The 26,580-nt window shown below is 31.7% G+C and overlaps 1 protein-coding gene across 1 annotated transcript in view; it reads right to left on the reverse strand.

Moving 5' to 3' along the window:
* The window catches only part of LOC142322035 (congested-like trachea protein), a 94,908-nt gene extending 81,897 nt beyond the window's left edge, over positions 1 to 13,011 (reverse strand). Inside the window, exon 1 of the mRNA XM_075360635.1 lies at positions 12,828 to 13,011. Within this exon, the coding sequence (XP_075216750.1) occupies positions 12,828 to 12,926 (99 nt within the window). The 5' untranslated portion in view covers positions 12,927 to 13,011. The remainder of the gene's footprint in view (positions 1 to 12,827) is intronic.
* Positions 13,012 to 26,580: the final 13,569 nt, after the last annotated feature.

Below are 26,580 nucleotides of genomic sequence, written 5' to 3' on the forward strand. Positions count from 1 at the left end.
TCCTGTCCACAGTAAAAGAACATAAGATTTGTTCTTAAACACAATTAGGAAGGAGGCTATTTCAAAAGGTCTCACCTTTTCTGATCAATAAAGTTATTACAGGCTCAAGTGGTTTACCTAAAAAGTCAGGAAATTGAGGGAGCACGATATTTGTAGACAGTTAATGACAAACAGAGTCGATCCCTGTTGCATCTCACTAACATGGGTGGTATTAATATAAAAGTGGTATGCCACAAATCCTTGAATGCCAGTCGAGGAGTAATCTTTTGTTCGGACCTTTTGGAGCTTGATGTCAGTGAGATTACCAATGACCTTCGTCCCCAAGGTGTTGAGGTGAGTAAAAATTTGAGATGTCAGAGCGAAGGAATAGAGGAACCTACTCCCTCTCTTATACTGATGTTTAATCTTGCCATACCACCAGAGAAAATCAGAGTAGGTGACATGTCTTTTTGAGTAATGATTTGATTTGATTTGATTTGATTTGACTAATCATTCCCAACCCTAGGCGATGTTTCCACTAACAAAGACCAAACTACATCTTCTTGCCAGAACACTGCAATCTGTGCACAAATGAAGGCTACAATGACAGGAGGAAGAAAAAAGTGTTAATTGCGGGGAATTACATTCAGCTCGCTCATGAAATTTTAAAGTAAAGGTAATTCTCAAAATTTGATGAAAAAGATTTTCTCAAAAAGTGATGTCTCTTTTGCAGTAGTTACATCCAAGCAAACTCCTACAAATGCAGGTAATCAACAGTGCGGATCATGCAGTGAATTGAAATCACTTGTTCAGGTGTTATCTGCTCAGATAACCTCGCTCACAACCATTAATTCAAAGCAAAAAATATAAACGAGAAAAAAAATATTATTGGTGGAAAGACCGACAGTGGTTTACCAAAAACCACTTTAGTTGGTACAACAACAATCCAGCTGCACTAACAACCCAGCCAACAACAAAGATCCCTATGAAGGGATCAATTAAAAAATTGTCGCCTGGTTTGGTACCTCCAGCCTCCCAGGCTTCTAAATCTCCAACACCATCTCAAAATCTCTTATAGAATATAGAGGCCGGTGAAGTGCCTGAAGAAGTAAAGCATTTCCTAAAAGTTATAAACAGCAAAAAGAAAGACCGGAATGTATTTGACAAATAATATGCATGTGGTTCTGTAATAACAAGAAAAGACTATTTATGGGTACAAAAATTATTCAATGGATTGTTTGCGGTCTATGTTTCCACAAGGATATTGAAATCCTACTAAAGGAACAAAATCATTTAATACTCCCGAGATAATACCTGCCTTGGTGTAGTTCCTTGTTTAGGGTAATTACTCTATGTATTTACTGCTAGTTCAAATAATAAATAAATATAAAAATTTATCACTTCATAATTAGATATGATCCTTTAATATTTGAATGAATAATTCAAGATTATGTATAAGTGTATATAAATACTTTTAATGATTCCATAAATGATACATTGTTGAGTCCATGAAGATTGATAGAAGGCTGGAAGAAGATTGACTGAATGTAGGGCAGAGCCAGCTTATATAGCGTGCATTGATAAAAGGACATTTAAATTTTAAAGTCCTTCTTATGGTAGATAAATTTTTAATAACATGCTCTGTGTCTGAACAAATACTGTGTCTGCAGGAGACGCCTCCATCCCCAGGATGACGTGTCCTTTTGCAAAACGTCTGCGAAAAACATGACTAAACTGAGAGTAGAGGACGTGAGGGTGTAGCTATTTTCCTCATAACAGCCACCCGTATTTTACTAGCAACAAACATTCCTGCAGTTGCACTGAAGATAATGGCGTCAATCAAAATTAATGTCTACAACTTATATCTTCCCTCACATTCCAATATCAGTGAGGATGATCAGTCCAATCTGTTTTCCCAGATTCCTATACTATCCCTGATAATTGGCGATTTAAACGCCCATCATCATTCTTGGGGCTCATCGTCATGTTCTCTCAGAGGCAATATAGTTGATTGGCTGAGGCAGAACTTAGATCTCTGCTTGTCAGAGATGTGAGAGCGAATGATGTTTAATCTTGCTATACCACCCGAGAAAATCAGAGTAGGTGACATGTCTTTTTGAGTGTGACTAATCATTCCCAACCCTAGGCGATGTTTCCACTGTCAAAGACCAAACTACATCTTCTCGCCAGAACACTACAATCTGTGCACAAATGAAGGCCACAATAACTATGAATCCCAGGAGGAAGAAAAAAGTGTTAATTGCGGGGAATTACATTCAGCTTAGATCTTTGCTTGGATGGAACATGCACATTTATGTCATCTTCATCGGGTACATCTTTGTGCATCGATCTGTTCAGCAAACTTGCTCCCACATCTAACCTGGTGTGTTTCCAAAAACTTCTTTGGAAGCAGTCATAATAGACTGGTTGTAATCTCAGTCGGTAATTGTTATTTGCCTCAAAATCAACAACGAAGATGGGTGGTTCAGAAAACAGACTAGATCAATTTCAAGGCTTCCTTTGGCGATTATGACAAGAGAGGTAGCATGATCCACCAACTTGCCAAGTTTACACATCAGATTCTTGATAACGCACATTAATTAATCCCTTTAACAACTGGAAAGCCAAGGCGGCCTGCTGTTCCCTGGTGGGAAGATGACTGCAAGCAAGCACTATGAGATCATCATAGAGCTTTATGTAATTTCAATTGAAGTCCGATGACTGAAATGCTCTCTCTACGCCTTCTGCAAAACGAGGGGTGTTTGCCATCGAGTTTTCCGATGTGCTAACCGAAAATCTTGGTTGAATTAAGTTGAATCCATTTCTTGTACACACTATTATCTGTTGTGTGGAGAAAGTTTGAACCATGTGTGGAACGGTACATTCACTGCAGCCGATTGGACTGTAAATCCAAGACCTTGTTACCGCAACAGTTGATGTAGACCACATTTGGAACGTCATTCAGGACAATTTAACTTACATCATCATAGTGCCCTGAGTTTGTGAGATATAAGTTGCAGGTAGAAAATATCCCTTTGGTGATTGGAGACTCGCTAAATGAATTAAACATTCCATTTTCTTATAATGAGCTAAGATATGCCATTAATAATTCTCATGACACTTCCCCCAAAAATGATAATATGTTATCATATCTCCCAGATAATACACATCTTCTGTGTATCTATAATAGGGTATTTATTCTCTGATCAGGTGTTTCCAGATTCTTGGTCAGAGGCACTAGTAACCCACGTACTGAAACCACGTCAGCATAAATCATGCCCAAAAAGTTATCGTCCTATCTTCTTGACCAGTAACCTGTGGAAGGTGATGGAACGAATGGTAAACAGTCGTCTCGTGTGGTACCTTGAGAGAAACTCCCCAATTACCCCAGAACAGTGCGGTTTCTGCCAGGGAATATCATCTATTGATAAAAAATTGCCCCGGAAGCTGCTATTCAAAACGCCTTTTCACTTCATCAATGTTTGGTTGCCGTATTTTTTGATTTGCAAAAGGCATACGACACGCTGGAAAACAGAGTACTCCAGGAATTAGTGTTAATTTGTAAGCCATGGCCATAAATGGTATAACAAACTGGTGTGAAAACTATGGTTTTCACACGCAGTTTGATATTATATTCTTTGTTTGCAGATGATTTTTCAATTTACGTAGTCCGTAGAACATTAGCTACAAGTGAGAGGCTGCTTCAAAACACAATAACCCACTTATAATTGTGTAAATCTACTGGATTCATGTTTTCCCTGGAAAAATTCAAGTGCATTTCCTGGTTGAGGGAACATGTTGACCCTGTATTGTTTATACACCTGTATTATTTACATGTGAACCAGTTGAAGCATGCTCGCAGGTTAGATTTCTAGTTATGTTGTTTGACCAATGACTAACATGGTTAACACATTTGAAGAAGCTGAAGATAAAATATCTAAAAATGTTAGACATGCTGAGACTTCTGTCTAATATCCATTGGGGAGCCGATCATATTTGCATGTTGCACTTCTACCGAGATCTGGTCCATTCTCGCTTGGATTGCAACTGCGAAGCTTATTCATCGGGAGGGCCATCGCACTAAAGTTGCTCTGGATGTAGTCCATCCTTCGTTCACCACGGGTGCTTTTCGCTCAAGCCCCGTGGTAAATCTGATGATGGACAGTAGTGAGCCATTTCTTTGTAATAAACAGAAGTAAATGATATGCTCCTATGTAGCTTGCATTAAAGCACAACCAACTCACCCAACCTTTGATGTGTTATTCTTGAATCAGCATATTAATCAATACCAGGAACAGCTGAGACCTACTGCTTCGCTAAGCATCAGAGCTCAACGCCGTTTCTCAGTAAATAAAGTATAAAATTACCTGCAGTGTTTACTGTTGCATCATGTTATTACCCTCCTTGGCAGCCTTCTCACGTTAATTACTGCTTTGATCTTTGTCAGTATAACAAACAGAACATAAATATGGTACACTTACAAAACGAATTTTATAGTATTAAAAATTGCATGAATCCTCATGTTACAGTTTATACAGACAGTACTAGAAACATTAATTCTGTTGGTTGTAGCTTTGTTGTTGGCAACAGAACAAACATGTCTGCCCTTTCCAACATTACCAGTATTTTTGTTGCAAAACTTTATGCCATTAAGAAGGCTTTGCATGTAATTAGTCTAAAATATTGCATGTTCTTGTTTGCTCAGCTTCCATGAGTGTCCTACAAGTGATTAATGATGTGTACTCTAGACACCCTGTTGTCTGTTAGATTCATTGTGTCATTTCCCAAATGAGTAGACGTAATACAACAGTGAGCATCTACTGGATCCCCAGTCATATAGGAGTTTCAGGCAATGAACACGCAGACAGAACGGCAAAAGAAGCTTGTTTTCAGCCTCCATTTACCAGTTGCTTTGCTTCTAATCTTGTCTGTTTTCTGAAGAGGGTGCTTCATGTTAAATGACAATGTAAGTGAGATGCTATCATAAATAATACACTTCATCCAATTAAGAGCATTGTTTCACCATGGAGCTCCCTCATGCAGAAACAACCTTCAAGAGGAGGTTATTATCTGCCGTTTGCGAATAGGGCACACTAGGCCTACTCATGGATATCTGATGACTCAAACAGACACACCATTTGTACTCACTGCGACTCCCAACTGACAGTGCACCACATCCTTGTGAATTGTATTTGTTATGCGGCATTGTGCCATGAATTTAAATTAGAAACTAACATGCAAACAATTCTTGGGGACAGTGAAAAGTTGCAATCTTCTGTTTTACGATTTCTTAGATCCAACCGTTTATGTTCAAATATATAAATTACTGTAGTGTATTCCAAATATTCATGCAATTTTTTTTTTTTTTATATATAATGTGATGTATCTTTGTGTTGTTATTTTGCTTTTAACATGCATGTAATGCTTTTTATTTGAAGATGTATTTTTTCGTGTCAAGATTTTTAGTTTTTTAATTTTTACCTATCCATTTACTTTTTGCAGAACAAATATCATACCTGGGCAATAACATGAAAGTGTTTTTTGGCCTGAAAACAAAAAATCATTTAAAGGTTTTAATTTAAAAACACTGTGATTTTAATTTTTATCTTTAAAGTTGAGATTTTGTGTTTTTATAATTAAAGTAGCCAGAACCTGGACCTTTGGGGCTCAGGTCAGCCCACGTGAATCCCTGAGCCAACTCAGGGACTCCTTGGGGCCTCCCAGGACCAAGAGGCCTACCCCATGGCCGCAGAGCTCGCTTCCCTTGCCATTCCCAATTTACCAGTGGAACTGGTGCCCTGGATACCTCCAGAGCTTCCTCGGTCGCCATTCCTATCTATCCAAAGGGCTCCACCTCCTGAACCCGCACATTATATATTATTCTCATGGCTGTGGTTTAACCTTATCTTCTTTAGAAGCAAGAACACATTTTTCTTTTAGTTTTAAAATAAAATCATCATATTCATGTAAAGGAGATTGAGCTAGATTTTCATTTTCAGAAACCCTTTTTAATTTCTCAGATACATTATTTATTTTAAATTTTAATTCTGATGGCCTTTGATCTGTGCTTGTTTTTTCAATTTTGATAGAGGTGATACACCCAAGATGCTACAAACAGCATCCAATTGTTCAGTATTGTGATGCGAGGCAATGTATTGCCTCTTGATCTTCGCATTTATATTGTTCTTTGCTCTGCTGAGAAAAAATACTTTTTAAACAGTTAACACAAAGAGACTTTCCAGGAATTAAATTTAAATTTGGAAAAATGTGGTCTTTAAAAGCTTGCTCTAATGTTATTTGTCTTAAGTTTTTCTTAACTGTTTTTTTTCTCAAATGGTCATAACAGAACTGTCCATACAGGTGACTGAATTTTGACAAAAACTTTTTTCATATTTATAAACACATCTGAATTATCATGTAAAGAATAAGTTGTTGGTTTTCATCACTAAATTCAGAAATTTTAAAGAGTTCTTTTGGCACTGTACCATACACTGTTTTATGACAATCTTCATTCACATATTCCTATGGAACATTGTTCTTCCATCGTTTTGTGAAATTACTTGAAAATAATGTAAAAATTTAACTGATTTTAAAATTTGCTAATATAATATTATTAAGTAAAACCTATTTAATAAACACTTCCAAACACAGGATGAAATTTGAGACACTCTGTAAAGAATTAAACAGGTCACTGACTAATGTCAGACCTGACCAATCTGTAACTGCAAAGCTAAATGATGCAACAGGCATAAATGAGCATGTTGCAACATGAATTTTCCTAACGACTGGAAATGACTTCAAGTGCCTGTTAAAACATGAATACTTTGAATTATAATCAAACGTTCAGCACAATAAGAACTACTAGTGATCTGAAATGAATTAACCTCCTACCATTCCCTTTACAGATGACCAAACAATATTCCCAGAAGATGTAGATGATGTCATGTATGTGATTTAAAAGTTGGAAAAGTATGACAAATGGGGAGGATGGTCTGGATCTCAATATTAATAAAACAAATTTATGGTTGGTGATGTTTGGACATGATACTGAGACACGCATGACAAAATTAAGTTACAGGAGAAATATAGTCATGTAGTCTTGTATTCTCTAGTCGACTTGAAGAATAGATTGAATCAGATTGAATCTAAACAGTCACCTAATACTTTATTCTTAAAATGAAAGAACAGGAGAGTATCTGAGACCTTAAAACGGCTAGACATTAGTTAAAGTGGTAAGCCAGACTTTAAATTTATGGAAATAAGCAAATCAGTTTTCAGGGTAACAGAGTGCTCACATTTTGCATTATTTCATCAGTATGTTTTCAACACTCAGTTTTATTATAATTTATTTAGGTAACTTTATAAGTTCTTTAATTTATATAACTTCTTGTTCTTAGAAACAGTAAAATATTTAGGGTCCTGGCTGTGGAGCCAACCGGGGGCCTCGATCAACTAGGCTCGGACATCCATAGAATCAGTGGGATGAAGTAGCGCCGAAGTAGCGGGACGAATCACAAGAGCAGTCATAGATTCCGTACCCACCAGGTAGGTGTAGTGGTGAACGCATCTTCCCAAATCAGCTGATTTGGAAGTCGAGAGTTCCAGCGTTCAAGTCCCAGTAAAGGCAGTTATTTTATACAGATCTGAATACTAGATCGTGGATACCGGTGTTTTTTGGTTGATGGATTTTAATTAACCACACACCTCAGAAATGGTCGAACTGAGACTCTACAAGACTACACTTCATTTACACTCATACATATCACCCTCATTCATCCTCTGAAGTAATGCCTGAACAATAACTCCCGGAGGCTAACCAGGAAAATGAGTCATAGATTCTGCGGCCAACTTCAGCTGTGGAAGAGCTGAGTGGCAAGCCAATTCCAACACAGACATCAAGATAGATCTGGCATTGAATTCTCCTTCCTGTCGTACCACGAGAGTGGTGCAAATACAGCTTCTATGTGGCGACATGAAAATTCCCCACAACGCTTCTGCTGGTTCCAGGGCTTCAGGATGAAATCATTTTAGGCCATGACTGCTGAAGGAACAAGCCATGATGGACTACAGTTGTGGCTGCCTCCATCTGGGCAGAGAAACCTGCAAAACCGTTTTTTTGGCACGATCGACCCGAATCTGCACTGGTTGGCAGTGAAAAGTACAGCACCCCCTGAAGTAAAGACAAGATTGGAGACAGTATTGAAGGGAGTATTTCCCAGCACTCCCTTGCAACCAACTCGATCAGCAGTAAATGAGATCCTACTTCGGAAAGGAAGTCGGCCGTTTCGCTTACCAGTGTACCGGTACAGCGAAGAAAAGAAACGGATTGTAAGAGAACAAGTAGAAGAGATGTTGAGATAGTAAGTAGCTGATAGAGCCGCCCTACAACTCTCCAGTGGTTATTGTCAAGAAAGACTCTTCATCACGTTTTTGTGTCGATTTTGCGCCTGAACGACATCACAGAAGATGTGGACTAGCCACTGCCACTGATCTATGAGACTTTTAAGATCGATTGTGTTCTCGACAATGGATCTTAAAACTGATTATTGGCAGATACCTCTGGAGAAATAAGCCAAATGTTTTACATTCTTTTCAGTTCCAGATGACGGTCGATACCAGTTCCGAGTCATGGCGTTCGGCTTGAAAGATTACCTAGCACATTCCAGCATCTAATGCAGGACGTTCTCAATGGCCTCCTCTGCCACTGCTGCCTGGTCTACCTGGACATCACTGTCTATAGCAGTAGTTGGGAAGAACACTTATGCCACCTAGACTTGGTTCTGTAACGCCTACAACTTCACTTACCTGACATCCTCTTTGGATAAATGCCAATTTGGCCGAGACTAGTTGTCATTTTTGGGCCATGAAATCGCACCCACGGACAATATTCCGCAGCAGCAAGACCTGCGTGCAATTATCAAACACAAGACGCCTGGGTCAAGAAAGGAGCTGCAGAAGTTCCTCGGCACCTGTAACTGGCTGCGAGAATATATCCCAAGATTCTCAAAGCTTTCCGCCCTGCTGACTGACCTGCTGAGTGGGAACACTGGAAATGGACAGAAACCGCACATCTCGATCCCCCCCCCCCAACACCGAGGGGAGAAGATCCCGCCAACGAAGCATGTCCGGTCGCTACACCACCCCCTCCGTTCTTTGCCAGTAGTGGCTTTAACGGAGGTCATCTTCTTGCCCTCGTACTGATCCCATTCCACAGTGTTCAGTCCGGCCTCGGGAAGATGCCACTGATGCAGATGTCCCAAGGGAAATCTACATCAGTAATTTCACCACAATAAAATCGCCTTCCGAAGAAGACTCGGACACCTAACGCTACATCGTAGCCCTCTAGAACTAAGCTAAGAGCCTACACGCGAAAGCGCGTACCCCACGCCTCGTTCTACTTATTAAAGAGCCAATTTCGTGAATGTCTTGAATTCAAGGCAATACAACAACTTTCCCCAAAATGAGAAAAATGAGCAAAATGAAAAAAAGATAAAGATATATTCATAACCCCTCATTGAGATATTTAGTTCTTACAAGGGGACGACACATCGGTTCGAATCCGACTTCATATACATATATCTTTTTTTCATTTTTAAAAAATTTAAATATCTTGATTTATTAATAGTTATTAACCTTTGATTGTAAAAAATCTTTTACAATAAATAATAATTCTATAACAATAAAAAAAAATTTATGAAAAAGCAGAAGTTATTTGAGAAATCAAATTTTATACTTTTCATTTTAATTCAAACATTTTTTACTGATGTTATTAGTTATTAATAAATCAATATATATATGTATATTAAAAAAATATATATATTAAAAAAAAAAAATGTATATGAAGTCGGATTCGAACCGATGTGTCGTCCCCTTGTAAGAACTAAATATTTCATTAATTAAAATTCTATTTGGCTATAACTCTGGTACCAATGAAAATAAGTACAACTTATGATATATAATTGAAAAGCTCTCAATGAGGGGTTATTACTGCAGTTAAGAAAAAGTCCAAAATCCAAAAAATTTGGATTTTGGGCTTTTTTGGTCCAGTAGATTGCAATCAAAGGGGGGGGGGATGCAAAACTAGATGTTATAACAGTCCTAAATACAAAATTTCAACATTCTGCGTCTAATCGTTTTTGAGTTACGCGAGATACATACATACTATACATGTATATACGTACGTATTCGGTTTTCAGTTTTCAACGAAATATCCATTCTGACTAGTTTCGGTGTGACGTCTGTACATACATATATCTTGCATAACTCAAAAATGATTACTCGTGGAATGTTGAAATTTTGGATTTAGAACTGTTGTAACATCTAGTTGTGCACCTCCACATCGACTAGGTCTTGTGTCCAAAAAATTTGGATTTTGGATTTTTTCTTAACTACAGTAATCAGCCCTCATGAGAGCTTTTCAAGGATAGATCAAAAGTAGTACTTTATGGTTCCAGAATTATAACCAAATAAAATTTTAATTATTGAAATAATAAAAAATATTAATTCCCAAATATTAATTATTTATTGTAAAAAAAAGTTTACAATAAATAATAATTCAATAATAACAATAAAAAAATGAAATATCAAAGTTACTAGTGAAATAAAATTTTATGTATTTGTCATTTTAATTCATAACTTTTTACAGAGGTTAATAATTAATTATTAATAAATCAATATATTTAAATTAAAAAAAAAAAAAGGTTAAAAAAATATATGTACATGAAGTCGGATACGAACTGATGTGTCCATGGTTACTTAAACGACATGTTCTCACTTACACCACAGAACTACTTGAGCAACATGAAACAAAATTAATATGAATGCTCATACAGACACTAAAAAAAAATTTGATGCAATGTGGTGTCCATTACAATGTAATTTTAAATGTTCACTTTATTAAAGAATTTTAACTCACCTCAACAACACCTTGGGGACGAAGGTCAATGGTAATCTCGCTGACATCAAGCTCCAAAAGGTCCAAACAAAAGATTACTCCTCGACTGGCATTCAAGGATTTGTGGCATACCACTTTTATATTAATACCACCCATGTTAGTGAGATGCAACAAGGATAGACTCTGTTTGTCATTAATTGTCTACAAATATCGTGCCATCCCTCAATTTCCTGACATTTTTAGGTGAACCACTTGAGCCTGTAATAACTTTATTGATCAGAAAAGGTGGGATCTTTTGAAATAGCCTCCTTCCTAATTGTGTTTAAGAACAACAAATCAAATGTTCTTTTACTGTGGACAGGATACGTCAACAGTTAGCCTGTTCTCATCAACAGCACTTTATCCTCATCAGACAATGCTGAGTGTGGTCTTTTTACTTGACTTTGGGTGGTGGTTTTTTTTTCAGATAGACCACCAACCATCATAGGGGTTTCTTGGGGTTTATAAGGAATTTCCATATGGTTTCCACAAGTACCAACAATATAACAGACCACTCCAGTAGAATGCACGCGTACTGGAGCTAGAGCTGAATACAACTGGGTTCGCCCAGGTGCCCAGAGGACATCATTCAAGAGAGCCATCCACCAATCGGCATGGTAGTTTCCACCTTGGGTTATGGTTGAATATTGTGTTTGTATAAAAGTTCATTGGTGTAGTATTTTATATTAATTTACCCTTTAGAAAGTTTTCATAAAAAAAAATATAAAAAAAAATAAAATTATAAATTATGTACTTCGTTACATTGAGGGTTAGTTATCAGAGGTAACATTACATGATGTATGACTGTAAGTTTAAAGGGGGGATTAGAATTTTAATAATGCCATATATGGAGATTTATAAAGAACATTAAAAAATATTAAAAATTATATTTTAGCAATATAAAATTAGTCATGTATTTTTTCACGTTTCTTAGAGTTTTTAAAGTTTCTTTTAAATGTGTAGAACCATAAATGTACTCTGGCAATTTTGATAACAAAAAAAATAAAATAAAATAAAACTAGTGACTCAATAAGTGCAAAATTTATTCTTACATAACTTTTACTAATTCATATATTTTGGTTAATTACACAATTAAAATCTAAAATCATCACATTACTTTAAATAACATACTATCCTTATTCTTTTTTACAGTCTCAACACTGGGGGTCATCATAACTGTACCAAAGAAAATTGTGAATATTGATGAATACTGCATAATTAATAAGATGGTTTATTATCAGTCGGTACTGGGTTTGACTCCTAGAACAAGTCTGGCATTTTTTCTTACTACCCATCCAATTGCTATTGTATACTATTAACAAGCAGTAATTTAAAAAAATAAACTCACCTAGAAATAGATATTAGAAACTGGTAAATTTCCTAAAGATTTAACACAATAAATACAACAAACAACAGAAATATACCTTCTCCAATTCAGATGTTATTTCTAATTTTATAAATTATTAAAATTCGGAAATCGCTAATTCCCGTGAGCCACCAGCTCAGAACAGTGTTTTTTGTTGCTTAAACTACTTCAAAATTGATCAACCTTAAAGTTATAAAATCTCAAGAGACAGTACATTATACTAATTCTTCCTTTCCATTAGACAGCATATAGCATATACATTTATTGGTTTGAATCATATAACTAAAAATAAACAAACAAAAAAAACTTAAGTGATGGATAATCATTCTCCATTTTAATAAAACTTAACTAAGTCAATTTAAAATTTAAAAATCTTAATGTAACTTTCTTTAACTTTTTCCTCACAAGATCAAACTGGGTATTTGTGCAAAAAAAAAAAGTTTTACAGTAACAGAACCTTTCTTTAATGGAAATTTCTCAATTATTATTTAAACAGAAACAAAACTATAGATGAAGTTTCCAAAAACGGTAAGATAATTCTGTACTTACTTTAATTGTGTCAAGAGGATGGCCAGATACTACGGTGCAAATTCCGCCGAATCCACCAGAAATAAAATACTTAATAGGACTTGCCTTTTCGCTAGACATTGTACAGAAATTTGGAAAAAACAAAACGTAAATACAGTAATTGAATATGAAACGCAACGTTTAATTGAAAAATATAACCTCAATATATCCCCCATCATGGTCGAATGTTATACCAACTAATGAGTCAAATATATCGTATCATAAAATAAATATAACAGTATTTTCCTTTTAAATTATACATTAATTAATTAAATAGTTCATGAACAAATTAACAAAAGCAAGAAACGTTTAAACTAGTTAACTTGAAATAAACTAGGTTGTCGCAATTTGTGAAAAGATATAGCCAATCGAATTGTAGATGCTTTGAATATGGGTTTTTATAATGGATGTGTTCATGGAAAGATGGATTTTTTGGGTTTCTTATTTTTGGCAATACAAGAGACTGTTTTAACAGTCAGTATAGTACTTCCCAACAAAAGTACAATGCTGAGGTCTACTTGCACTTTCTTCAAAAATAATTGCCGCAGCTGCTTGAAGATTTTCTTCTAGCGCTAGAGACGGAAACCACACTTCCATCACGTTGGCACGCATTCTGTACATGAGGGAACAAAATAACAAGATGTAATATTTTAGAAAGTTAAAATTTGGAACAGACATGTTTTAAAATAGTTATAAAAACAAATGTTTCAATTAAAATTCCTTTTTTAATTGTTTATCCTTTACTTGAAAATACATATTACCATTTAAGATATTTTATTATGATCTGATTCCATTTTATCTGATTCTTTGAAACCTTTGTAATTGTCCAAATCTCCTTACTATCAATCCTTTTCTTGCAGTATTTATTACTAAAGTAATTAATTTTCAATATTTTAAAATTTTAGTGAATAAGTTCCTGCACTTAATGAATGTATTTTTTAAACTTCTGTTAAACAGTTGAAATGTATATTTCTCATAAATTCTGTCACAATATCTGATAAAAATGAATAAATCCTTAATAATTCAAGTTTAAGTTTACACAGATTGTGTATTATTTTTATTTACTTACAACTGAGAATCAAAAAAATATAGTAATAGCTTATTTAGGAAACATTCAGTAACCCCAACTATATGATCAGAGGCAAAATCAATCTTCATTTTAAATGCCAGTGTATAAAGAATCATAATCAATAAAACAATCCTTATCACTAATATGGTAATTTCTAGATAGGTATAAACTAAATCTACTGATGCCAAAACAGATTAATGAGTTGTAGTGTGTATCTCAATTGCACCAGAACAGGTATTTTTAATGATTAATTTTTTTGCAAAGATATATTATCGTTACATAATCCCTTCGGAGATAACATGTCAATTCTGTATGCTAGTGTGGTTATAGACCCAAAAATAGACATCATATAATCAACTGATACATCCAAAAGGTTTATATTTACATACCCACCCAAAATATGTTATCATCAGACAGATGTAACAAACGTATGCAGACTTTCAAGAAAGACAAGTATTTTATGAATTGAGGATCTGTTTATATCTGAAATTTACATAATGATATAAATATTTAATTCTGAAAAAATAGATTACTATTTTCTATTGTAAACAACAATAAAATTGACATTAGAAATGTTCTCTATTCAAATCATCTTTATTGCATCATTTAAGTGATCATTGGTTAACAAATTCATGATGATTTTTAATTTAGTATAACAAAAACTGGACATTTTCATATTTCATCCAATTATATAACCTACCATAGTTATGGTAGGTTCATATCTTAAATTATTCAGTAGAACCAAAAAAGTAATTGATATTTTTATTTATGGTTGTACACTAAAGCATACTAATGTTAATTACTCTCATTATTATTGTAAAAAAAAAATTAAACAATTAAAATCAGTGAATCTGACACACAATTATGAAAAAACAAATTAACACACAATTATCAATAATTATTTGTTAACAAACTTTTTTATAAAATAGATTAACTTCAAAATAAAAATAAAGTTAATAGATAAATATTATTTGAAAGTTATTTATACCTTATATACTTTAAGTTACAGTATATGTATATAATAAATATACTTTATTTTCTAGAGCACCTTTTACTGTGTGTTTTGGTTTTGAAGATGGTTAAAGAAAGTTGGGGCAGTAAGAAATGTATGAGTTTGACTAAAAGGTTGGGTTGTGAGACAAGTGAGGGTAAATTTGGGAGAATATTATGTGTCCTAGTAAAAACAGTTGCTTTTATACGGATTTGAATACTAGATCATGGATACCAGTGTTCTTTGGTGGTTGGGTTTTAATTAACCACACATCTCAGGAATGGTCGAACTGAAACTGCATAAGACTACACTTCAGTTACACTCATACATATCATCTTCGGGAGAATATTATGGGAAAAACAACTCTCTTGACAGATTTTGAGCCGTCCCTGACCCCTTACACTCCCTGAAGGCCAAATACTCTAAATTGGGGCTTATTGAGTTAGCCACTCTTACAGATTTTCATTCAGACAGATTTGCAAAGAGGGAATCAGGATACCTCAAATAACAAAAAAATTAAAATGGAGCATACAGTAGTTCTGTATCTGTAGTTCTGGCTATCTGAAACAAATACATTGTTGGCCACCATTTTGGATTAGGCGATCAGAATTTAGTGTTATTTGTATAATTTTTCTCTCTCATCAAGCCCTTTAAAATGATGTATCAAATGATCATTGGTCCCATTTGAAATTTTTAAGTTGATCCCCCTTCCGCTGCCACTCAATAATCAAAAAAGAGTGAGTACAAGGAAGAATGGTGCAAATCTCATCCAGTTATATAAAAAAGTTAAGAGGGGAGTGTAAGTTGCTTTTCAGCTACCTATATATATATATATATATATATAAATGAGCGATGTGTAAAATACTAAATTCTGTCAAAGAGAATCAATCCCTCTAGTCCTAGAACTTCTATCCACTCTAACTCCCTCAGTTAACAAAACTTGAAGTATAGTGATATTATATCAGCCTCAGATATGAATGTATATTCAGTAGTCCTTTGCTCATTTCATTAAGGTTATTAAAAATGTGTTAAGATTCCAAGTACCAGTAAAAATCTAATAGCTCTACAGAGTTCAGTCCGTCTTGTTTTTTCTATGCATCCTAGATCAACCTCAGTGATCTCATAAGGTTCATAAGCTCTTGACAAACCTTCCAGTTCAGCATTTCTTCAAATAACAAAGATTAAAATATTACACTATTTTAGCTGTTTTATTATGTATTCTGCTAATGTATATCAATAAAAAAATTATAATAACAAAAAATTTGGATATTGTCACATACCAATTGGTTTTATTCATAACATAACTTCTAACCCTCTTATTTATAAAAAGATTTATAATAAATTTCTTATCAAAAATTTATGTTCAGACATTTATTCTGTTCTTTTTCAAAACATGTTTTACCTTCAAGAGAAATTAAATAGTCTAGGTATCAAAGATTTCAAGCTCACTTGGGGTTTTAGGCCTAATAGCCACCTAGTCCCTTTCAATTAACAACAATTAAAATAATTGGATATTTTTAAGTTAAAAATTCTAATAGTATTATAATGAACATGTTTTCTTAACTCTTTAACTCTCCCTACCATAGTAACATTTTTCATCCCCAAATAAAAATAAAATGATTCCAATACTTAAATTTTTTCCCAAGGCACAAGGAATCATTTTTCCCCACAAAGCAGAACGTATTTTCTGCTGAGAAGCTCAGTAAAAAATTAAAATTTTTAATATTTGGGTGCATTACCTTGTACTCACAGGTATCCTAGATTTCATGGCTCTCCTAAAATTAGGAAAAATTTCAATACTTATATCATTTACAAATTGATTTTACAATTGATTGAACTCCTATCTTCAAGAACGATGGTGGCAAAAAGCTGCAAACCTTTCTCTAGCCCTCTAATCCATCTATCATTCTTAATTAACTAGAAAAGAAATATTGCGTATTCAAATCATTTTTTTTTTTTTTTTTTTGTAATAAAGATTTGCTTTTTAGTGGTATAAAAATGTTCAGTGTTCTCATACAGTTCATGTTTAGTCCTCTAAAAAAAAAAACTAATTTGTGATGTAACCATTTTTTTACAAAATAGATTACATCAGGGACAAGCAAAAATAAATCTATGCTTTTACTACCTTCAGTACTACTTGCTATTAATTAACAAAAATTAAAATGGTGATGTATTCAAAGCACTCTTTTTAAAAGGTAATAAGTTTCTGGACACTGAAAAATATCCTTATTTATTTATCTTATTAATTTAATTTCATTATTATGCTCTTGAATATTTTTTTTGTACACATTTTAACAAGAGACAAATTAAATGACTGATGAAAAAAGCTATTTAAAAGTTCAGAAATTATAGGATAATTATAATATAATTTAATAAAAGTAATTAATTTCTTAATTTTTTTTTGAGAATAATTTTTGTTTCGTTTTTTGTAATTTTAACAATTTGGGTCCTTTATTTTATTTTTTATTAAATTAGCTGGAATGTTGGGATAGTTTTCATCTACTTGCTTAGGTAGATAGTGGCTTTTTTTTAATTTTTAGTTTTATTTTGCCTTTTACTTTGTAGGAAATACAAATTGATCATGAAGTTTTTTCCCTCTTTACAGTATCACATCTCTGACCTCTCTGCAATTTTTAGAAATTACATATTGTTATATTATAATTCGTCTTCTTAAAATCTTCTGCTTTGGAGAGAAGCAAAAGTTGTATCATTCTTGGACTTCCATCAGCCTCTGATTTATATGGAGAATAACTGAAATATTGTAATGATTTTTAGTTATTTTTTAAATAGTTTCTAATCTCAGACTCAGTAAAAAAAATTATGATTAAATGAATATTCTTCATTCTTTGAAAAAACGTTTTTGACTTAATGAAAGATGCATCTTAGAACATTAGTTAAGATGTTATTCACTTGAGAATGAATTTCAGTGAGAGTGTAAAATACATTAATTCATTCATAATTTTACAATTTAATGAATTAATTAATGGAATTATTACTTTTATATTTAATACTTTTACTTAAATGATTAGTGCAGTAAATTCAAATGTACAATATTGCTATAAAATGTGCGGTGTTAGTATGAGTGGCAATATTCATTGTACGAGTTACAAGGTAAGACAAACTTCATTTACACTACAACTAAAACATAACATTTCTGTAGATTAATTGTTTTATTAATATTAACTTCATTGAATGACTACTAATATTGTTCTAGAATTTTCCTTAAACAGAGTGGTGCATTTAAAACTGACCTTAGAAAGTGCTTGACTTGGTGGTTATTCTAATTTAATGAATTGTAATTATTATTTAAAATTGCTTTCTTGATACAGAGGCTAACATGGTATGCATAAAATTTTAGTGGTACAGCATTCATTAGTTAAGTATATATCACAATAGTGAAATATTGTAGTCTATCACCATATAAAACAATTTCCCACTAATTATTAACCACAACCAGTTCTTTATCTTGTTTCAATGTTAGCGTACAGAAGGCCTATCATTCATCAAGTCTACCTGATTTTATCTGTGTTTTTTCGTGGGCTAAATTTTTATCTTTAAACCTTTAATAAAATATGCCACAATCAACAGAATATTCTATGGTTTTAGTTGAGTTTTATCTTAACACTAAGATGTTTAAATTAGTGGTAAATCACATAAAAAAAAGATACCTTGCTTTAATCTGCCACTGAAGTTTGCAATATAAAATCAGCAAAAAATGTATTTCAACAGATTCAAGTAAAATAAATCTTTCAATACTAAATTCTGGATTTAATTGTTTTTGATACAAAAAGCACTATTTTAAAGTCTTTTATTCATCTTTACTAATTTTATAAAAATAAATTTTTAATACTAATATCATCTCACTTAATTTATACAGCTATGCCAGTGATTCCCAAAACTGTGTGCCACTGTGCCCTAAGGAGCCAAAGCTTCTTCATTGGGGTGCCGTGAAATATTGTAAAAGCTTAATAATTTATTGAACCAAGATATTTACAATTATTAATTTAATGTTAATAAAGTAAAAAAATAATGAAGATACACGAGTTTTATTTATTTTTATCTCTTACAAGTAGTCATACTTTTACTTGGGGTGGGGCTCCATGGAAAAATTTTAATTGAAAAGGGCACTGTGACTTTGAAAGGGTGCCGCAACTTGGAAAAGTTTGGGAACCACTAAGCTATACTCATGGCAACCTTCATAAAAAAAAGTCCACACATTTTAAACTCTTTAATAATATAATAAAACAAAGAGCATAAAGGGACAAACAAATCTATAATTTATTCTTAATTTTTTTTATAATTCATTTAAATATATTATTATATTTTTTTTTGTTTTTTTAATTTTATTAATGACATTTTAGAATTAACATCTGTATATCTACAGTCGAACATCAGTTAGCATGTAACTGAAGCGGACATGTATAAGACACTACAAGACAATCTTTCAATAAAAAAGTCTAAAAACATATAAAAATGGTTTATAAAAATTAAAAATACTGCATCAAATCTGAAAAATATGAACTAAATATTTTTACAGCCTACATCAAGATGACATACTATCAACTAAAATTTGTATATCTGTGGTCTAGAACTAAAAATGATAAATAATAGGAAAACATGCTTATAACTTTTCACTATCCAACTGATGTACGTATATATATATATATTTTTTTTTTATTTATTTATTATTTACTTTATAATAAGGTACAAAATGGTAAATTTGTAAAACATAAATAACTTTAATTATTAATCAGTTGGATACTGACTTTTTATAAGTATGTTTTTCTATTATTTATCAATAGTTCTAGACCAAAGATCTATAAATCTGTACAGATAACAAATTTGATGATACCACAGGTTTTTCAGTAGCACATCGCTTTCCACACAACACACATTTCAGCAGTATATATGTTTGCCTCCCTTGGAAGTGTCCATGTATGGGGAATTTCATTAGCTACAATGGCGCAACCTAGTCCTATGTCTCTCATCGACCCATCAGTGTAAATGATCAAGTGATCCTAGACATACTCATCAAGAACCAATCTAAACAACCCTCAATTCTGTTTTGCAGCATGTTTTCTTGTTGCCATTCGTGATATCCCCATGATAGTAAAAACTCATCATCCAAGAAGGTATTTCACAGTATTTGTACAAGAGCACCTTCAGAATTCCAATATTGTAGATTTGAGTTAATTCAGTAGCACAGATGATGGCTGGACGAGTCTGTATATGGCGTCGTTTGTGAACTTATTTCAGCTTTGGTCGTATCATACTTGTATAGTTCAGATGATTAGGAAGAGATAAGATTTTCATGTATTTTAGTATCATCTTATTTTGTCGGATGTCTAATGGTGTGCCTGTTTCACAGTACAGACTTGCAGAAGGACTTGTGCAAAATGCCCCTGCTGCATACTGCAGGCCTGCATTATGAAGAGAGTCTAATTCATTTAAATACGATTTCCTGATTGATGAGTATGCTAAGCATCCATAGCTGACCTTGGATAGTACTATTGATGTATGGAGATGTAGTAGGACCTCTCTATCAGCTTCCCAATTTAAATGGGAGATACACCTCATAACATTTAATGCGTTTAATAAAATATATTTAAGGCAGTCTAATTTTTTTCTTCTTTCAGTTATAAGAAAAATATGATGTGATTATCATTAATAATTAAAGATAAACAGAAGTCAGCTGCGGATACTGCAGTCTGGTGGATGGAATATATTCTAAGATATAAAGTTGTGCTACACATCTAAGCTGGCTGCATTAGACTTAACTTGGTAGCAGTACTACATGGTGGATATTTTTTTTTATTTTAGTGTTCGTCATTTTGATGAGTACTGTCAGTTTATAAAGTTTCAATTATTGTGATTTGGATTTTATTTTCAAGAGAAATTAACTCTAAGAAAATTAAAAGAAACTAAAATGAAGAGATAGATTATACTACCTAGTTTTATATTATTGTTTATGTTAATAAATAGTTAACCAAATTGCATTTTGCAACAGAAGATATTAAAAGATTAAAATTAAATTGCATTTTATCCCATTCTCTTTCATTATTTCTCATTATTTCATTATTTTTTTAGAAACGACTTCCTCAAAAAAAAAAATACAGCCACTTTGTAACAGTAGTTTACTGTCTCAGTCGTTCTCAACTGTTTCTACAGTTGTAAAAAATAACTAAATAAATATATTTTTTACTAATTATCATATTAACAAATATTGCTCTAAAGAACAATATCTTTGTGAAATTTTAGAAGGGTAAAAAAACAAAAACAGGAAGCGGTCAATCTTTAATTAATTTTAATAAATTATTCTACATAGCCAAAGAAATATTTATACAACTGTACCTGTTTATTCACAATAATTTATTTGAAATTTATATAATTTTAGGTGATTACTAGGAATGAGCAGGTAATTTTTGGGCATGTATTCAAAGTGCATGTTATATTATGCTTAAAGAAACTAAAAATATAACTTAATAACTTTAGTAGGATAAATAATGCATTTATTTATTTGTTATTTCTTTTAATATTTATTTACTAAATTTTAAAATAAGATTTGCATTATATTTTGTATAAAACAGGTCAAAGTCACCTATCCCTAGATTTATTGTAAATGGCAAAATAGTATGTAATATGAATAAAACCATGTTTTTTAATGTCAGATTTCCTTTAGTTTGGTTTGGTTAATTTACCTGCAGTTTGGTTAGCTATATGCATTTATGTACATTTTAAAATGTTCCCATAAAAATTTGTAATGCATCAAATCACAGAGTTAATTTTTGATGTTTATTTTATAAGTTTAGCTTACTTAATTTTATAAAACTGTACACTTTTGTGCGTTTTGTAGAATATTAATGCTTATGTTTTGTTGGCTTATAACTATTTTTTTCTTTTTCTATGTTAAAGATACTCAAATTATTTTTTTTAACATTCACATTATTCCTCTGTACTTTTAAATTATATTAAATAAACTACCAGAATTTAAATATTCTCTCTTATATTTAAATTCAAATTAATTAATTTGATTTCTAAATATTCATTAAAGAATTTAGAGGAAAATATTTTGATTTGCAGAATGATATTATTTAGAATTTTTTTACATATACAGCTAAATTTACTGTTTTATACATATAAATGAATAGTAAATAACATGAAGGTTCTTGTGGTAGAAGAGAAGGATTAGAAATATCAATGGTCCAAAGAGATTAGAGAAAACTACAGTAAAGTGATTAAGGAAAGAAATATGGATGGAAAGAAGAAGAGAGAAACTAAAAGTATATTTGTGGTCCTTAGTAGGCCAATTTACTATAAAATAAAGAATAAATAGAATATAATATATATGATGTTTCATTTTAATCCCCTCAAGCAAATTTCTCATAAAATATGCACAATACAAAAAAATGACCTAAACACAAATGTTACTCTGACTGTAGAAGGACATCATGGTGATTTTGGGTTTAACCTTAAGAAATCACTAATTCTGTCTCTTAATTAATGTCATAAAAATTTTAGTATGACCTCATTTCACCAGTGTAGCTGAAATTTGAGCAAAATATTTTACTAGCCATAACTTGCAGACAAATCATGGTAGGACATTTGTTTAGATGAACTTTTTCCATTATTTTCACAAGGAAATAGGTTACGAAAGTCCTGGAAGAACTTTGTGATACAGTTTTTATATAAATAAATTAATGATTTATTTCCAATTTAACACTTAAAAATAAATATTATACATAGATCTTCATGTATGAAGTATATTACATGAAAATATGTATTCTGTGCACAGGTATAACTTTACTTTTACTTACGTGTAAGTGGTAATGTTGAACATAAATGTTAGTAAAATTAAATAGTATTGTGTAACATTAAACAAATAATTTCTATGGATCTGCCAAGATTCTGTGTAAATTACATGTTGTTTTTTTATTATTTTCCCTTGTCTATAAGCAAAGTAATAGATAATTTAAAAAAAAGTGTATTAGTAATGTCAATATTAGATATAATTCATTTTTCCATACCTTTGATCAACTTTGTATTGGCATGATTATAAAAAACGCATTGTGGAATGAAATTAATCAGCTTACATGATGTGTATAAGATTTGTCTTCTGTACACATTTAAATTTATTTTGGGTAATTCAAAATCATTATTTAATGGTCGCAGATTATATATTTTTTCACGTGGGTTTTATTATCTTATTTTTATTAATATATAACATACAATTTTAACATAGTTATCTAATTATTAAAACTTTAAATTCCTTGCATAGATATATAACTTTGGTAAAGTCTGGGTCTGTTCAGTACTACCTTTTTCAGACATTTTTAATTACAAATATTTTATTGAAATGTCCATTTACAGCTCCTCCCCAGACACAAATCCCATACTGAAAAAGAGATTGTGCATATGCAAAATAAATATGTCTAGATATATTTCAGTTCCTTAATTTATTTATATTACAAAATTTAAAAATTAAATATTTTAGTCTTCAACATAAATTATCAATATGCATATACCACCATAAATGTGAATCTAGTATGATACCTAAATATTTAACTTGTTTAATTCTTTCTAATTTTGAAAGATTGCAAGTTTCACTTGAAGATACAATGCAGTTGGACAAGTGAATTTTTATATAATGTAAATTAGATGGTCAACTTCTAATATTAGCTGAGAAGGTAATATACATACTTTTTTAACATTAATAGTTTAAAAGTGGTTACTAAACCATGTTTTCACATTTATAAAAACTTGCTCACTTAATGTTTTCAACCCCTCTCTCAGCAAAATTAATGTTGTATCATATAATATAGAGTTAACGTTGTTTATATGTAAATTGAGATCATTAATGTATATTATGAATAAAATAGAACGATTCCTTATGGAATCAATATTTTATATCCATAAAGTAACAGAGTTACTTTACTTGTTCTATTTTCAATTGTAAGGAATTGGGCTCGATTTTGTAAGTAACTAGAATAATTTTAAGGGTTACAACACTTTCCTAGATGTTTCAATTTTTGTAAAAGTATGGAATGTGGAATGGCATCTAAAGCTTCTAGATTTTTTGAAAGTCCACCTTAAAAGGGATGAAGAAAGGTAAAATAAAGTGCACCTGCCTCTGGTTACTTGGCTAAATAAACAAAATTAAAAAAATTCTTTAAATGAGAAATGAAGTACTGTCACCTCCTACTGGTGTTTGTCGTGTAACGCTAAGAACCGGTCAAAATATGTTTTTACCTGTATGAAGAACGGATAACCAGCTATAACTACTATTTTTAAAATAAGGCTGCTATTTTAAAACGCCCATTCTTCAGATCATTCAAAATTTTGGCTCCTGTTGCTCTGAAGAAATTACAATACATTGATTAGTTTTAATATCTGAATATTAATTGTAAAGTTTAAACAAAAAATAGATATATTTATAAATGCTGAAAAGAGAAAATATTAAAGCGCCATGTAATAGACATATAACAAATGTTTGCTAGTATTGAATATTAAAAACTTGATATCAAAATTATATAAACGAATTAATATTTTTTAAACATTTAAATTAGTTGATATTAATATAATTTTTTCTTGGATTGGAATCCCGGCCAGGAATGACATTTTTTCATACGATACCAAGTTTCACCGGGCTAATGTCCATAGATGTTAACGCCCACTCAGTCATTAAAAATTAAACTGTTACAATTAAATCAATTTTAATAAAATTAACACGAGTATATTTATTTTTTATATAACAATACTATATTATATTTTAATTATTTCTTTTATGTATCCAAAGGGGTTAATACATAATAAAGTAATAATTTTCTTAAATCTATTTTCCATGACATTTTTAAAATGATATATAAATAAATTATATATATTTGAATGTTGAAATACAATCAAAACTTAACTGCAACTTTTCTTTTTTATTTAAGAAATTCTTTTCACATTGTTTAAATAAAAAATAAGATGTAATTGTTAAAAATTTAGTTTTTATGTGTTAAATACTCATAATTAAGAAATTGTGTTATTCTTGTTAGTTATTTACTTTATGCACACTCTCATAAATTTTGGTAATGAAAACACCACTCAAAAAGTTTAAATGGAGAGGGTAAGGTTGTGGCGCTTCAAAAGCTTCAGGCTATGACAACCCTAAACAAAATTGCAGTTATTTAATTTTAGGTAGTTTTATTCAAAAATGAAGAATGTTCTCATAATTAAGTCTACAGCACGACCAAAGATCACTTGAATTTCTGATAAGTAATTTCACAATGGTGGTGGACATTGTCAAATATTGGCCTTATTACTGTGTAGCTCTCTTGGTACACCGATGGAGAACATGCTTAACGAGATTGTCAGTGTTGTGTGAGGGAGTGTGACTTGAATCATGGATTCATCGGTATACAAAACCAAATCAAAGCATAATTTAATCAAACAGAAACATCCTTCACCTTTGTGCAAGAGATTCAAAGTTATAGTATATAAAGATTCTCAAGAGCTGTTAGCTCATTCCAGAAGTGAGATTGTAGTTAGCAGTTTAAGAACACATCCAGATCTATTGACTAGATGAGTATTATTTTGTCATGTTAATGCAGTCTTGCTAACTGTTTGGTCTGTTAAAAACTCACCTGGGTTTTAGGTGAAGTTTCATGAACAATATAGATGAGGCAGATGAGATGCATATTTAGCTGAAGATATATGCAGCAGGTTTTGGGACACTGATAATGCAGATGGATAAATGTACTAATAATGATGTGACTTTGTTGAATAATAAAAATGGTTTAAGCAAGTATTTCAGAAAGCATTAATTTAATGGGTGTATATATAACTGACCCCATTGCACAAGCACGAGCTAAGAGATCCAGATAAAGCCAGTTTGAATTGAGTCATTTTTTAACAAGCTAATGATGAATTAGATGATGGCAGTTATATTAATTTATAAGCAATGAGTTATGATTCCATTCTATAAGTGATGTAGATTCTCAAAATTGGTCCATGGACTACTTTCATTACTTAATAAAGATTTGCTGTATGATGAAAAGAATGGTGGTGTTGACTTGTTTCTGAAAATTATATTTCAACATTTGAATTGAATTAATGAACTGTAAGTCTATCATTGTATGAGTTGGGTTTGAACTGAATGATTCAAGTCAATCGAATGAATAATATTATAAAAATAATAGAATTAGATTTATGTTAAAAAATTTCTGTTTAACAATAATAGGCTTTCCATGAGGGCTGCCTGTGAGCACTTCATCATTTAACAATCATCAGATTGTGAGTACTTTAATACTATTTTAATTGACTATTTCATTTAAAATAATAAACAAAAACTATTTAAAATTTTTATTAAGTATCTTTAATTAAAAGTTTTGGTTAATTTTTTTTATCACATTCCTTCAATCGATATGAGCTTAAAAACACACACAAAAAAAAACAATATTTCTGAAGCTGAAGATGATGACTGCACATCACTGCTCACTGCTGATTTGGTAAAAGGGACAGGGTGGACATTCCCCCCCCCCCTTAATGATAAAGTATATATTTTACACTTAATATATGTTATAATTTAATAATATTAAGAAACTTTTATATCCCTTATAAAAAAAAAAAAAAATTATTTTCTATGATTAAAAAAAAGTTAAATAAAATTAAAAAAGCTACTGTAGTTTATAAAA

This window comes from Lycorma delicatula, chromosome 3 (assembly GCF_047948215.1).
Source record: "Lycorma delicatula isolate Av1 chromosome 3, ASM4794821v1, whole genome shotgun sequence".
NCBI classification, from domain to species: domain Eukaryota; kingdom Metazoa; phylum Arthropoda; class Insecta; order Hemiptera; family Fulgoridae; genus Lycorma; species Lycorma delicatula.